Source organism: Acomys russatus, chromosome 1, assembly GCF_903995435.1.
Source record: "Acomys russatus chromosome 1, mAcoRus1.1, whole genome shotgun sequence".
NCBI classification, from domain to species: Eukaryota; Metazoa; Chordata; class Mammalia; order Rodentia; family Muridae; genus Acomys; species Acomys russatus.
This window is the reverse complement of record NC_067137.1, coordinates 7244129-7258586: the sequence shown is the minus strand read 5'-3', so window position 1 is coordinate 7258586 and position 14458 is coordinate 7244129. Positions and strand designations below refer to the sequence as shown.

General features: G+C 48.2%; 1 protein-coding gene across 1 annotated transcript in view; it reads left to right on the top strand.

Moving 5' to 3' along the window:
• Window positions 1–14458, top strand: part of Prkce (protein kinase C epsilon) — a 486812-nt gene that overhangs the window by 390082 nt on the left and 82272 nt on the right. The window contains exon 11 of the mRNA XM_051159732.1: window positions 3428–3582. Within this exon, the coding sequence (XP_051015689.1) occupies window positions 3428–3582 (155 nt within the window). The remainder of the gene's footprint in view (window positions 1–3427; window positions 3583–14458) is intronic.

Below are 14458 nucleotides of genomic sequence, written 5' to 3'. Positions count from 1 at the left end.
CTGAAAGTACCAAGGGCAGTTCAGAGAGAGACCATCTCTAGGCAATAAGACAGAGGGTAATACAAGAAGACACTTGATATCCTACACTGGCCTCCATACATGTGTACATAGACACACACACACACACACACACACACACACACACACACATTAATAGCAGTAGTGTAAAAAGAGGAAAATTGTGGAAGAATACAAACAGATTTCCCTCTCAGGCCCTCTACCTACAGAACGAACAGCATCAGGGGAGGAAATGCAAATAAATGTAGATTTCTGTTCCTAATGAAGTAGAAATCTGAAGAGATAAAAGATGATTGAGTCAGAAAAGTGGGCACGGCAATGGTGGAGACCAAGAGGTAGACATGGGCAGAACCGATAAGGTACAACAGGCAAGAGCAAGGGAGGGTGGGAGGAGGGAGTCGGGGAGGAGGAAGAGGGAGGGTTAAAGATGACAGCTGCAGTTCTGACTCGAAAATGAGGTGAAGGTGAAGACTAGAGCCCAGACAGGCAGCTCCATGTGAAGACCAGTTTGCTGAGGAAGATGATGGGGTCTGTTTTGACATGTTGGGTTTGAGTGCCTGAAAGGCATGGGCGGGGCAGATCAGAAGCAGGTCCGTGGGCCTAGAGCTTACAGAAGAAGTCTAGAAAGGAGTCATGCATGTGAGTCATCCATGCATAGAGCCGTGGAAGCCATGGGAGTGCATAAGTAAGCTCATAGTGCAAGGAAGGCCCAGGACCCAGCCTTGTGAGCTCAGCACTTCATGGTGGTTGGGGAGGAGAAATCTACAAAGAGGCAGAGGCATAGACACAGAAAAGAGAAAGCAGACAGAGGAAAGGAGAGAGAGAGACACACACACAAAAGAGGAAGCCAGCCTGAGGACTAAAGGAAGTGGTGTTTGCTGGAGCAGAAGGCAATCAGGGAAGAAAGGTGGGGAAAGGCTGGAAAAGACAGCAGAAGTGATAACAGCTATTAGTGCAATGACATCCTTGCCCATCCTGATGGAGCACCCGTTAGCAACTGAGCATTTTAATATTTAGATGAGGGAAGCCTTAGAATATGAGAGAAACGGAAGAGAAGTTGTGTCTTGGGCCCTCTGTGCGTGCAGCCTTTGGTAGAGGTTAGGATGCGCTTTCTGCCGAGGAGATGCTTGCTAGCAGGGACATAGATGTACTTTGTGAATGAAAAGCTATTTGTGGTTTGTTTTACCCTGTCTTGGGGGGAAGTGTTGTCCTCCAGGGAGCGTCTCTTAGAACACGTTTCTATGTTAAGACTTTATCTGGGGACTGAGGATTTTAGCTCAGTTGGTAGAAACCCCAGCACAGCATACAACAGGCATGGCAACTCACACCTCTAATCCCATCACTCAGGAGGGTGAGGCAAGAAGATCAAAGTTCAAGATCCTTCTCAGCTATGTAGCAAGTTCTAGGCTAGCCTGGGCTATGTGAGATATGAGAATAGAGAGAGGCAAGACAGTGAGATATTGGTGGAGGTGAGGGCAAGACACCTTCTGTCTCTTCAGCCTCTCAGACCCTTAGCCTTGCTCTCCCTCTGGTCAGCGCACCTTACTGCCCCTACGCGTGTTACTGCTCCCATGGTCCATTTCCTTCTAGACCTCTCTCTCTCTGGCTCCCTAGTCCAGATAACACCCTGTGTCTTCACCTTGCTCAGTTCCCTTTGTGTTTTCCCCCCACCCTGCCAATGTCCCATTGTCACCCTTGACTGTAGGCCACTAGGACACTGCAGCTGATACTTCTTTCCCCAAGGCCCTGAGCAACATGCCACATGCACTGCGTAGGAAAAGGTCAGCTGTGCAAAGTGGAGTCAGCCTGCTTCTTCAAGTTACCACAGATGAGATAAGAGAGGGCAGCAGGTGACCATGGCTTGGTTCTCTGAAGGCTACGTTGAGCAGAGGTTCTCAACCTGTGGGTCGTGACCTCCTTGGCAAACCTCTATCTCCGGAAATCTTTACTCTAGGACTCACAACAGTAGCAAAGTTACCATTATGCAGCAGCAACAAAAATAACTTTATGGTTGGGCATCACCACAACATGAAGAACTGTATCAAAGAGTGGCGACATCGGGAAGGCTGAGGACCACTGCCCTAAGGGGAACATTGGTCTGACAGCCATGACTCTTCCCTGCTGTTTGTTCTTATAACGTAACGTGTCTTACAGGTTATTTCATGTTAAAACAGTCCGGGGTTCTCAGAACTATCCAAACAAATTGCTACAAGCTTGGTAGCTTCAAACAGTAGCACACACACGCTCTTGACACAGCTCTAGAGGCTAGACTTTGGCGACCAGTGTTAGCTACTTGGGCCAAATCAACTTGTCTAGGCAACTCTAGGCGTTGCCTCAGAGACGGTCTCTTTTTCCAGTATCTAGGGTGATAGTTCTCAACTTGTGGGTCCAGATCCCATCGGGGGTTAAATGACCACAGGGGTTGGATATGAGATATCCTGCATACGAGCTATTTACATTACAATTTATAGCAGTAACAAAATTGCAGTTATGAAGCAGCAATGGAAATAATTTTGTGGTTGGGGGGTCTCCTCCTCCTCCCTTTTCAAATATCCTCCTGCCTCCCCTCAGCTCTCAAGGTGACTGGTGCAGTCACACCTGGGAAATCCTTTTTGTATCCAGAAAGCACCATTTTGTGGTAGGACCAGGTATCTTTGGGAGGGTCATTATTCAGTCTGCCCCACATGCCATTGGTACTTTGTATTTCCAAAGAAGGGAGACTTGTCCAGGGTCTCACCTCACTGCAGGGTCAAAATCAAAACTGAGGTCTCTTTTCTGTCAATCTCAGGCTGGTGTCACAAAAGAAAAAGAGAAGTGAGGGGTGTGTGTGTGTGTGTGTGTGTGAGAGAGAGAGAGAGAGACAGAGACAGAGAGAGAGAGACAGAGAGACAGAGACACAGACAGAGAGCGAGACAGAGACAGAGACAGAGACACACAGGCAGACCCACAGACAGACACACAGAGAGAATATCAGTCTATGTAGCCCAGGATGGCCTTGAGCTCATGTTGCAAAGGATGACCTCTCAAACATCTGATCCTACTGCCTCTACCTACCTCCTAAAGTTGGGATTGCAGGCTTGTACCATACACCCAGTTTATGTGGTGCTGGGGATCTGACCCAGGGCTTCTTGGATGCTTAGGCCAGCCCTGTCCCAAATGAACCATGTCCCCATCTGCAGTGACAGGATTTTACATAACACTTGATGCCCTGCCTCAAGTGCGTCACCCTCCTGTTGTCTGCCTCTTGGGTCATATCTATCAGCCTTCACCTGCCATAAGGCCTTCATTGTACCATCTCCTCCCCCTGGAGTCCCGGTAACCTATCATCAGGATGACCAGAGGATAGCAGGCCTCAGTGAGGAGCGCCTGTGGTTTGGGTTATAAGTAGCATTTTCTTCTCTCCTTCCAGGACCGCCTCTTCTTTGTCATGGAATATGTAAATGGTGGAGACCTCATGTTCCAGATTCAGCGGTCCCGAAAGTTCGACGAGCCCCGTTCCAGATTCTACGCAGCTGAGGTCACATCGGCTCTCATGTTCCTCCACCAGCACGGAGTGATCTACAGGTAGTCTCCTCCCTCGTCCGTGTCTAGAAACAGAAGCAGTGCCTTTCCCAGACTCCTGAACTACACTGGCCCCTGCCCAGCTGGTCTCCCAGCAACTGGCCTTAGCTTAGCTGTTTGTTTCAATTTGCATACAGAGGACATGAGGGGAGGGCAGGAGGGATGCTTATCATGGGAGATCTGAACCAACTGTTTGTGCCCAGTTGGATTTAATGCTCAAGTGTGACATTTAAATGTTTGGCTCTGTGTGATCTTCAGGCCACCGTTGTCACCCCCTCTGTGTCTCCTCCACCCTCTTCCTCAAACAGCAAGGCATTCTCTTGACTTTGTCCTCTTGTGCCACGAACTTCCTCCACTTCCGGATCGCTTGCCCTTTCCTGAGCTTGTTTGGCTTAGTTGTCCAGAGTCCGATGGAATCTGGGAAGGAGAAGTCCTGGAGAGGGCTGGAGGGTTATGCTCCCCCTCCTGGCAGGCGTTGGGGTGGGGAGTGGGAACTAGGCATCCAACAGGAAGTGACTTTAGTTATTGCTAGTAGCCCAGTCCCTTTCCAACACACACTCTCACACACACACACACACACACACACACACACACACACACACACACACACACACACACACACACATGCTTTCCAGTAATAGAACAAAACTCTTTACGAAGGCTTTTCTGTGAGGTCAGGAATTCTGGGAGGGAGGGGTAAATATTTATAATTAGCAACAAGGATACTAACGGTCCTGAAGGTTTTTTCAGTGACTATCCATTTCTTTACTTGGTCTTTGCTTCCTCCTTTTCTAAAAATTGGGTGGAAGAGGCACTAGCTTGGCCTGGGCCAAAGTTAGTCACGCATATCAACGCGTCTGATCCATTCTGGGAGCAGCGTCTTGACTCTGTTCCTTGACTCCGTTCTGGTCAAGCCCACCCCAGGCTTCCTTCTGGTCTCCTCTAGCTTGATAAAGTCAAGGAGGAGGGGAGAGAGTCAGTGCTTTCCTGCAGACAACACTCTAGCCCAATGGCTCTCAACCCTCCTGGTGCTGTGACCCTTGAATGCAGTTCCTCGTGTCATGGTGACCCCCAACCATAAAATTATTTTCAATGCTACTTCATAAATAAAGGGACTCTAGACAGCCCACGCCTGGCAAACATGGCTGTGGCAGGCCTTGCACTTCTCCCCCATCCCCTCCGCCATGCTGAAAACCATTAGATTGCACTCCTAAAGCTACCCACCAGGGTGTTCCCTTATTTGGCCACTTGCTCTTCCTAAGACTGAATATCAAGCAAGGTCCAGCTATCAAAGTACTGAATTCTAGCAATCAAAAGCTCCCTTTGGCTCACCTAATTAACATGCCCAATCAAAATTAAACACATTGTCCTAACTTGGGGTTTCTCTTTTTACTTTTTTTTCACATGTTTTATTATAATTTATTATCTTCTCTGGTGTTTTCCCATTCTCCCCTTCCTCCCTCTTTCACTCTATTCGCGCCCCCGCCCAACCTCTGACAAGGAGGTCACGACCCACAGGTTGAGAACCTCTGCTCAACGTAGCCTTCAGAGAACCAAGCCACGGTTACCTGCTGCCCTTTTTTATCTCACCATATGATCACAGCCTATCAGGTCTCATCTGGATAGCCTGCTTCCCCTTCCTCTGTGTGCCACTGGGCCTCCCCACCAAGGGGAAGTGATCAAATGGGGGGGGGCACCGGTGTTTGTGTCAGAAACAGTCCTACTCCCCCCCCACAACCGTGGAGAACGAGCTGTCCATTGGCTAGATCTGAACAGGGGGTCTAGGTTTACTGCATGCGTTGTCCATGGTTGGTGCAACAGTTTGTGCAGGCCCCTCTGGGCCATTCTTCTTTTACCTTCATAAACTGCCCTTTACCTATGGGCTATTATCTGTCTCCTCTCTATCCAGAGGCAGGTCCTTGTGGTCCAGTCCCTCTGTGTATCCATTCCCCATCCCCCACCCTGGGACGGATATCTCTTCTCTCCTCCCCACCTCGCTTCTTTCCCCTTCTCCCTCATCCTTTACCTCCTGTTTTTGTCTCTTATTCCATGCCCTTTGTCTCTCTCTCTCTCTCTCTCTGGGGGCAAATAAATCTCCTTTGTGCTGAGAACTTGGTCTTGAGGCTCTCTTGTGCCAAAACCGGTCCCTTCAATAACTGTAATTTCGCTATTGTTATAAATCCTAATGTAAATATCTGATATGCAGGACATCTGATAGTTGACCCCTGCAAAAGGGTCGTTCAACCCCCACAGGTTGAGAAGCACTGCCCTAGCCTGCCCTATAGGAATCCGTATGTGTGCTTCACATCCGTATCTGGCCTATACTGCCCAGACTTGGAGTCTGGGAACAACCACTGCTTAGTGTTTCCCGGCTTCTCGTCTGTGTCTTATGCTCGGCATCTCGCCATACCGTGGTGGAGGTGAGCTAAGTCAACGTCTTATCCGAAGTCAGAGTTCTTCTCCCAAGATCACGTGCTGACTGACAGAACCTTTGTTCTGGGGAGGCTTGCTTGAGGCCAGCTGGAGAGAGAAGTCTTCCTTCTCAGAATCTCTGACGTCACAGAAGACTGCACCCTCCTCTCAAGGATAGCGAGCCCACCTGAGGTAATGCCTCCTTTGATAAACTCAAAGACAAGTTTGAGCAGATCTATAAGATTTTTATGCCCATGGTACACACCTGTAATTCCAGACCCTCAGGAGTCTGGGGAAATAGGAGCACGTGAGCTCAGGAGTTTAAGAACAGCCTGTTTAAAGCCCCCATGCGCTGCCACACTGTGTTGTCATCTCAGTAGTGACATCGTACTGTCTTTTTTGTTGTGGTGCGCTATGTTGTCTGGAGGTGAGTCACGGCCCTGCCTGCTTTGTGGGGAGGGAGGAAGCATAGAGACTGTGGTGCACTGGGGGTCACCTTCGGTCCTGTTGGCTGCAGGTCAGTAGAGCTCTCTCTCCCTCCTTCCTCACAGCACATTGTTTTTGAACCCATCAGGCTTGGTAGCTGTCCCCACAGTATTCCACTTGGCTAGCCCCTGCCTTTCTGCCCTGTCCCTCAAGGCTTCGGTCCAGAAATCTGACTGTGGGTAGCAAGAAAATGAAGAAAGGACAGACACTTGTACAGAGGACTGTGTGTACCCCGAGGGAGCTATACCAGCTCTCCTGCTGAAATAAAACAGAACCCCCCTTGCAAGATAAAGCCTTAGCCCCACTAAGTGTTGACCCCCTGTCATTACTGCCTGTGGGACTGAGTGGTTCTGGAACAGAGGCGTGATAGATGCACGTGGCATGGAGACAGTACCCCTACTTCCACTTGGGTGGGTGGGTGGGGTGGGGTAGAAAGGAGTGCCTTCTCTAACCCAAAACATCTTTCTGTGTATCTTCATCTTCTGGAGATGCTGTGAGAGAGAGAATGCTTGATGCTGGGTGATTTATAACAGAGAGAAGCTTCGTACTTCATCACACCTGTGGAAACCGAAGTCCAGCATCAGGATACTGGTACCCGACTGAGGGCTTCCGTGCTCTGCCACGATGTAATGGGCAAAAGCATCGGTGGCCACAGGAAAGGGAGGGCATGGCAAGAGAAAGTAACTCCGCCCCTGTGGTAATGGCATTAGGACATTGGGGAAGATGGAGCCTATGTGGTCCAGGTAGCTGAAGATTCTCAGAGCCCACCTCTAAGTCTCTTCACCATGGCAATTAAGTTCTAGTATGCATTTCAGAGGGGCAGACACTCAAATCATAGTGTCAAGTTTCTCATAGGCACCACAGGTGCTCACAGGACCCTGGTGGCCCTCGAACTTTCAACCTTGTCATCGTTTCCCTGGGGTAATCCAGATTACACATGTTCTGTTACACCCGATGCTGTTACCTCTCATCCCTCTGTGTTGTGATGAACCCCTGAGTTGTCTTCATCAGAGGCCCTCAGTTCACATCAAGAAGGAGTGCTTGCTGCCTCACGATGCCAGGCTAAGGTATAAATACGGATGGTGTAGTGTTGGAGGAGCTGAAAAGGTAGAGGTGAGGCAAGGAAGTCATGAGCTGGTGTTTGTTGAAGGGGCATGATGGGCCAGAGCTAGTCACTCTTCTTGGTACCTATATGAGCATTTTGTCATAATAAAAAACAGAATGCAAATTTCAGGTAATACTCCCAAGATTTGCAGGCTGCTTGGGGGAGGAGCCTGTGTGTTTCCTAATGTGTTCCCAGGTGACTTGCTATCTTCCTCGCTGTTCTATTGCTGCGGGGAAAAGACACCATAAGCAAGGCAACTCTTATAAAGAAAACCATTGAACTGGGCGCTGGCTTGCAGTTGCAGAGGCTTAATCCACTGTCACCATGGTTGGCACACGTGGCGTTGAAGCCCTAGCTGAGGGCGTTACGTCAAGATGACCAGGCAGGAGGGTAGGACTGGCAGGAGGGTAGGACGCACATGTGTGACTGGGCAGGAGGGTAGGACGCATATATGACTGGGCAGGAGGGTAGGACACACGTGTGACTGGGCCTGGAGTGGCCTTCTAAAGTCTCAGAGCTTACCTGAAGCAACACAGCCCCTCCAACAAAGACAGGCCTACTCCAACAAGGCCATGCCTCCTAATCCTTCCCAGCCCTGCAGCAGCTGGAGACTAAGCCTGAGAGCCTGTGGGGGCCATTCTCATCCAAGCCAGCATGCACTTGAGAGAACTCCCTTCCGCCTCCAGGATAATGACCAGCTCCCCTGCTCTGCACAACTTTCCCTCCCTCCAGCCTACCATGGAGTCATGCTTCTCCTAAACAAGATATAAGGCCTCTCTAGCTCACATTTTTTTTTTTTTTTTTTTTTTTTTTTTTTGGCAGATGCTTTTGCTAGCCTCACTCCTCTCATTCAGATGCATCTTACTTTCCTGAGAGCTGCACTGGGAGTGCTTCTGTGGGGAGGCGTGGGCCAGCACTCTTCCCATCAGCGGTATTCAGTGCATGCTCGTTGTTCTGGTATGTTCTGTTCTAGAACTGTCTGGGACTCGCTGCTTCATGAGGCCGTGCTTCCCAAAGGTCTCTGTTTGGAGCGTTCCCGACATGACATGCACTTTTTGGGGGGGTGGGACTCTGAAGGCCACCTCACTCCCTTCTGTGTCTTATAGATTCAGGAAGACCATGGGATCTCTGTGTCTCATGCTGTCTTCATCCCAAGCTGTCAAGGGTTTGAGTCTGAGGTTGACACAGAGAGGCTGTGAGTGTGTGTCCTTGCCTTCCAGCTCCTGCCTGATCTAGGGCTGGGCAGCCATTATGTTCTATGTGACATAACAGGGTGGCAGCAACCCCGGGGTCTGTGTGGCAGATAGGCAAGGCCAGGTTGTATGAACTTTGCTGTTGAAGTTAAGACTGGGCTTCCTTCTTTCCCACTGGTATTTTTGTGTAAATTGGTTAACAGCATATTGACCAGTGCTCAGTAAGGAAGGAGAGGTCACTCCTTCAGTGGCTCCAGCCAGTGGCTCACATTTAAAAGAAAGCCCAAGTTGATAGGCACAGCTGCCTTTTCCTCTAGTTCCTCTTAGACTTGGGCTTTCCAGTCCAGGGAGCCCAGGGCACTGTCTCTGTGTCCCTGACTGGCTGTTTAATGCTGCTTCTTGGTGCTATAGGGGAAGAATGCATTCAAGCACTGTTTCCACTTGTCCTGACATGGAGCTGGGAAGGTAGCTCAGAGGTTAAAATACCTGCTGTGCAAGTGTGAGAACTGAGTTCAGAAACCCACATGAATGACATGTCAGTGTGGTGACCCACCTGTAATTCTAAGATTAGAATTAAAAAGACAGAGACAGGCTCCCCCGAGAAAGCTGGCTAATGACTCTTGGCCATATTGCTGCATTATGAGTTTGGCTGAGAGAGCTTGCCTCAGTGGATAAGATGGAAGGACATACATGTGCCCACATACAGGCAAACCCATGCATGTACACACACACACACACACACACACACACAAACACACACACACCACTGCTGTGAGAGTACCCATGCAAGTGTACACACACACACACACACACACACACACACACACACACACACACACACACACACCACTGCTGTGAGAGTACCCATGCAAGTGTACACACACACACGCACACGCACACACACACACACACACACACACACACACACACACCACTGCTGTGAGAGTACTTTTGAGGACTGAACCTTTTGTTAGTTGGTGCTGTGGAGCTTTCTCCTCATTTGCATTGTGCTCAGCGTAGAGCAGCAGCCACTGGCTGTCAGAGAGGACACCTGTACCCCTGCGGTGTGAGAGGGAACAGAAAGCTGTGGTTGCCCAGAAGCATGGGAGAGAGCAGGCAGAAGTCAGGCGGCCCTGTGTAGCCCAGGGTGGTGAAGAACGCACAATACGAAACTCCCAACCAATGGTCTTCCTGCTTTAGGTCTCGTTTTCTCAGCCGCAGCTGTACCTGTCCCATAAGGCAGCACGGATTCTGTGAATAGAGGGATAAAGGTAAAAGCAATCTTAAACTTCTACCAGTTTCCATTAAGAGAACATAACAAAAGATCATTGAAAAATCTCCCAGCCAGCTCGAGCTTCTAGATTCCATTAGAAGCATGGAGCCCTTCTTCCCCATGAGCCTCCCTTCTCATGAAGTTGAGCTTTGAAGAGGATGAAGGGAGTAGTCACAGGACAAATAAAAAACATAAGCAGTAAAGCAAGGTGTGGCATCGGGAACCTCATGGCAACCCAGAGGTCAGTGAGTATAGCTGTTTCAGAGGATGCTTGGGGGCAGGACAGGGCAAGGACAGGACCTCTTGATGACTGGTTTCCATCCGAGGAGTCAAGACAGCACCAGCTCCTGCTCCTTCATGAGCTCCTTGAGGGTGGCTGGACGGTAGTCAGACTGCGGTCCAGGACACGAAGTCAAGGAAATACAACAGCCACTTTATTTACCTAAAGTGTTATGCAGGATTAACATTTGACATTCTGAGCACTAAAATTTGGTCTTTGGCTGCCAGGGAAGGAAGTTGTAATCACCCCTGTTTCTTAAATGCTCCAGGACTTTCTGTCCTTAATGATATTTTGACATAACTCCCAGACCAGTCTTCCCAGGTGTTCTTGAAACTGTCCTCCCCTGGAGAATGCATGCTAAACTGTGATATAAAAACAAGCCTAGCCAGGGCTGGAGAGATGGCTCAGAGGTTAGGAGTACTGTCTGTTCTCCCAAATTTCCCAAGTTCAATTCCCAGACACCACATGGTGGCTCACAACCATCTGTAATGAGATCTGGTGCTCCCTTTTGGCAGGCAGGCACGCATGAGGTCAGAATACTGAATACATAATAAATAAATAAATAAATTTTTAAAATGAGGCTAGTCTTCTGTACTAGTTAGGGTTCTCTAAAGGAAAGAACTGATAGAATGGAGTGGCTTGCAGGCTGTAGTCCAGCTAGTCTGTCAGTGGCTGTCTCCCGATGGAAAGTCCTAAGTTCTAATTCAGTCCCTGAAGCTGGACATCTCCAGTGTACATTAGAATCCTGAAGTTGGCTCTAAGGCCAGTGCAGGGACGACCTTGCCAGTGAGACTGAGGGCAGTCAGCAAAAAGTAAGAATGTCCATCTTCAGTGTTCTTTATGTAGGCTGCCACCAAATGCTGTGGCCCAGATTTGGGGTGGGTCTTCACCTCACATGATCCAGCCATGGAAAAGTCCCTCACAGATGTGTCCAGCTGCTTGAGTTCTAGTTAACTCTACATGTAGTCAATTTAACATCCAAGCACAGCCACCACACACCTCGGTCCCTAGAATCAATGTCCACCACTGGCACAGCTGAGAAGCTCCCTACTCAGAGGTCTCTAGTTAATACCATATTAATAGTTAGAAGGTCTGGCTGGGTGTGGTGGCGCACGCCTTTAATCCCAGCACTCCGGAAGCAGAGGCAAGCGGATCGCTGAGTTCAAGGCCAGCCTGGTCTACAAAGGAAGTCCAGGATAGCCAAGGCTATACAGAGAAACCCTGTCTCGAAAAACCATTTTTAAAAAAGTTAAAAGGTCTGATATTTGCCTTATGTCATTTCAGTGCATGATCAGTTTACTTAAAATGTAAGACAAAGCAGCAGAGGGGGTGTGGTGGGGCAACCAGTTCCCCAGATTTGCCAGGCTTATGGGACCCATTCCCAGGAAATACTTTGACATTATGTTACCACCAGACATTGTTTCTGGCTGTCAGCTTTTCTGCCTTCTCTAGAAAGTGATACTTCAATATAAAATTCCTCGGTATCCCATAGTTGAGTTTTTAATGAGAGTGTCAGCCACTGTGACAGGAATTATGAACGACTGTTAAATCAAGGGCCCAGCAGGTCATACGTTCCCACTCCTTTGTTTTATAGATATGAAACTTGAAAGGCAAACTTGGGCAATAGCGCACCGGGTTTACACAGTGAGATGGAATAAAGCTTAAATGTTATTTTAATCAGATATGAATACAGATAAAGCTTCAGACAGGTCTATAAGGTGTTTATACAAATAGAGTTTCTTTCTGTCATGGTGATGGCGCATGCCTTTAATCCCAGCACTCAGGAGGCAGAAGCAGGTAGATCTCTGAGTTTAAGGCCAGCCTGGTCTACAAGAGGAACTTTAGGGCAGGCAAGGCTACACAAGAAGCCCTGTCTTGAAAAACCAAACCAAGCAAACAAAAAATAATTTCTTTGTGCTCTCATTCCCCCTCCTTCCCTTGCAGAGAAACTTTTCCATCACTTTCTCTAACCTCCAGTGGCCTCTGTATTTCTGGGTGGGGTTCCTCACTGGCCCCTCTCTGTGGTTTGGGTACTATCTGGTGACTTGGCACTATGTGATAAGGCTCTAGCCTTCCCTGTTGACCATCACCTGAACCCACCACCCCACCACATGCATGGTTCCCAACTCTGCCTCTGCTCACTGTAGTTGACCACAATCTTGAGGAAGTGGCTACACACTGTGCACCTCCTTAGGACTGTTGACCTGCCTTTGGGGACTGACTCATGTGGTATGCTCTGACTATTTTCCTTTATATTATTTTGGTTTGCTTTCTCTGGAGTTAATAATGATGTTTGTGTGCTTTATGCATTGGTTATTGATTCGACAACGGATTCTCCACAGATGCTCGCATCATCCCTTAAGACATCCATTTGCAGCCGGTGTTCTGCCTGTTTCATATTCTTGGGGGACTTTCTCTCATTGCCTTCTAAACTACTCCAGCATGAAGAGTTGCCCGCTGTGCCAGCTTTGACCTGCCGACTCTGTGCTCCGTTATCTCATGCGTCTTTTATGGCTTCTCTTTCCTGGATCCCATGTGTTGCTCTTTCTTTTTTAAAAAACATTTTATGTTTATTCTTTGAAAATGCCATACATGTATACAATATAGGTTCCCACAACTTAACGAGGCACCAGTTTGAGTTTTCCAATACTACATTGTTTTAGCTTCCTTGCTGCTGCTGTTAAAGTCACTCTGACCAAAAATAGCTCAGTGGAGGAAAAGAGTTTATTTCTCTTTATATTTTCAACTATAGTCCATCATTGAGAGGAACTCAAGGCAAGAGCCGTGGAAAAATGCCACTGACTGGCTTGCCTTCATAGACTCAGGCTTATCTAGCTGTCTTATATAGGCCAGGGCTACCTATGTAGGGATGGTACCTCCCACAGTTGCCTGGGCCCATCCACATCAATTAGTAATCAAGATACTCTCCCTCAAACATGTCCAGAGGCCAGTATGATCTGTGCAATTACTCATTGAGGCTTCTCCTCTCAGACTGACAATGGAGGCTAACCATAGGGGAAGTGACATGTTGAGACCTTCCATTTATACTGGAAATCATCCTGTCTTCACCTTCAAATGATGAAGACTGAGAACTGTCCTCACTCAGAATTGAAGGTACCACTCTGTTATTGCCTAATTCAGGGTTACCTCTAAATGTCATTGTTATTCTTGATCCTTACACAGTTGAACCTACTCCATTCTCTCCAGAAATATGTTAAAGTTTTTCTGTCACTAGGATTTCAGAACTACCTAGTGATACAGTATAGGTCTACCTTGATGGGTTGTGCAAGCCACTGATAGATCTTTTCAGCTTGGAAAGTCAAACCCTTCCGTTCTGGAAGGTGCAGTGCTATTTCTGAAGGATTCCTTTCTTCCCTTGCATTATTTTTCTCTAAAATTACCCCTTAGGGATGGTACCAGTCGAGTTGAGTTCACTCTAGACTTAGCTGGGTGGCTGCTTGGTTGGGAAAAGCCCATGGCTATTTGTAGACCTCCCCACTTAGAGTGATTATATCACCCCAGAAGACCCTAGCCCCTATAGGAAAATGTGAATACACAATGTATACCTTATTATGATTGCTTGAATATGCTTTGGAACCGGCTGACGCATCTGGTTCTGTCAGAGCCAAGTAAAGAGAGAAGCTGGAAGACCATCCTCATGCCTCCGTTTGGTCCTCTCACCTTCACTGTCTTAGTACCCACCCCCCAGGTCTGGCAACACACTGGTTCCCTTCTCCAGGAAATACATCTCTGGGTGCAGGTAAAGGTGTGGTAGGCATTCCTGGCCACCTAGGTTGTCTCTCCATCTCCATCTTTCTGGAAACAACTTACTGTTTATTCCTGAGCTCTGGAGGGGTGTGTGTGGGAAACTTTGAAGAATAAATTTACTTTTTCTTGATTTCCTCCATTGCTGCTTCAGGACTCAGCTTGCATTGGCCAGATAAATCTGTTCGCACACATCCATGTGATTTACTTTTCCAAAATTATGTGACTATTGTTTCTTCTCTGGTTCTCCTTATCTTTGTGTACAATTTTGGGAAAGAGACAAAAACAGTAATAGGTGTTCTCTCCGCCCTCTTTATGTAGAGGCCACTGACGACACAACAACAACAAGCGTAGAGCCCCCACGG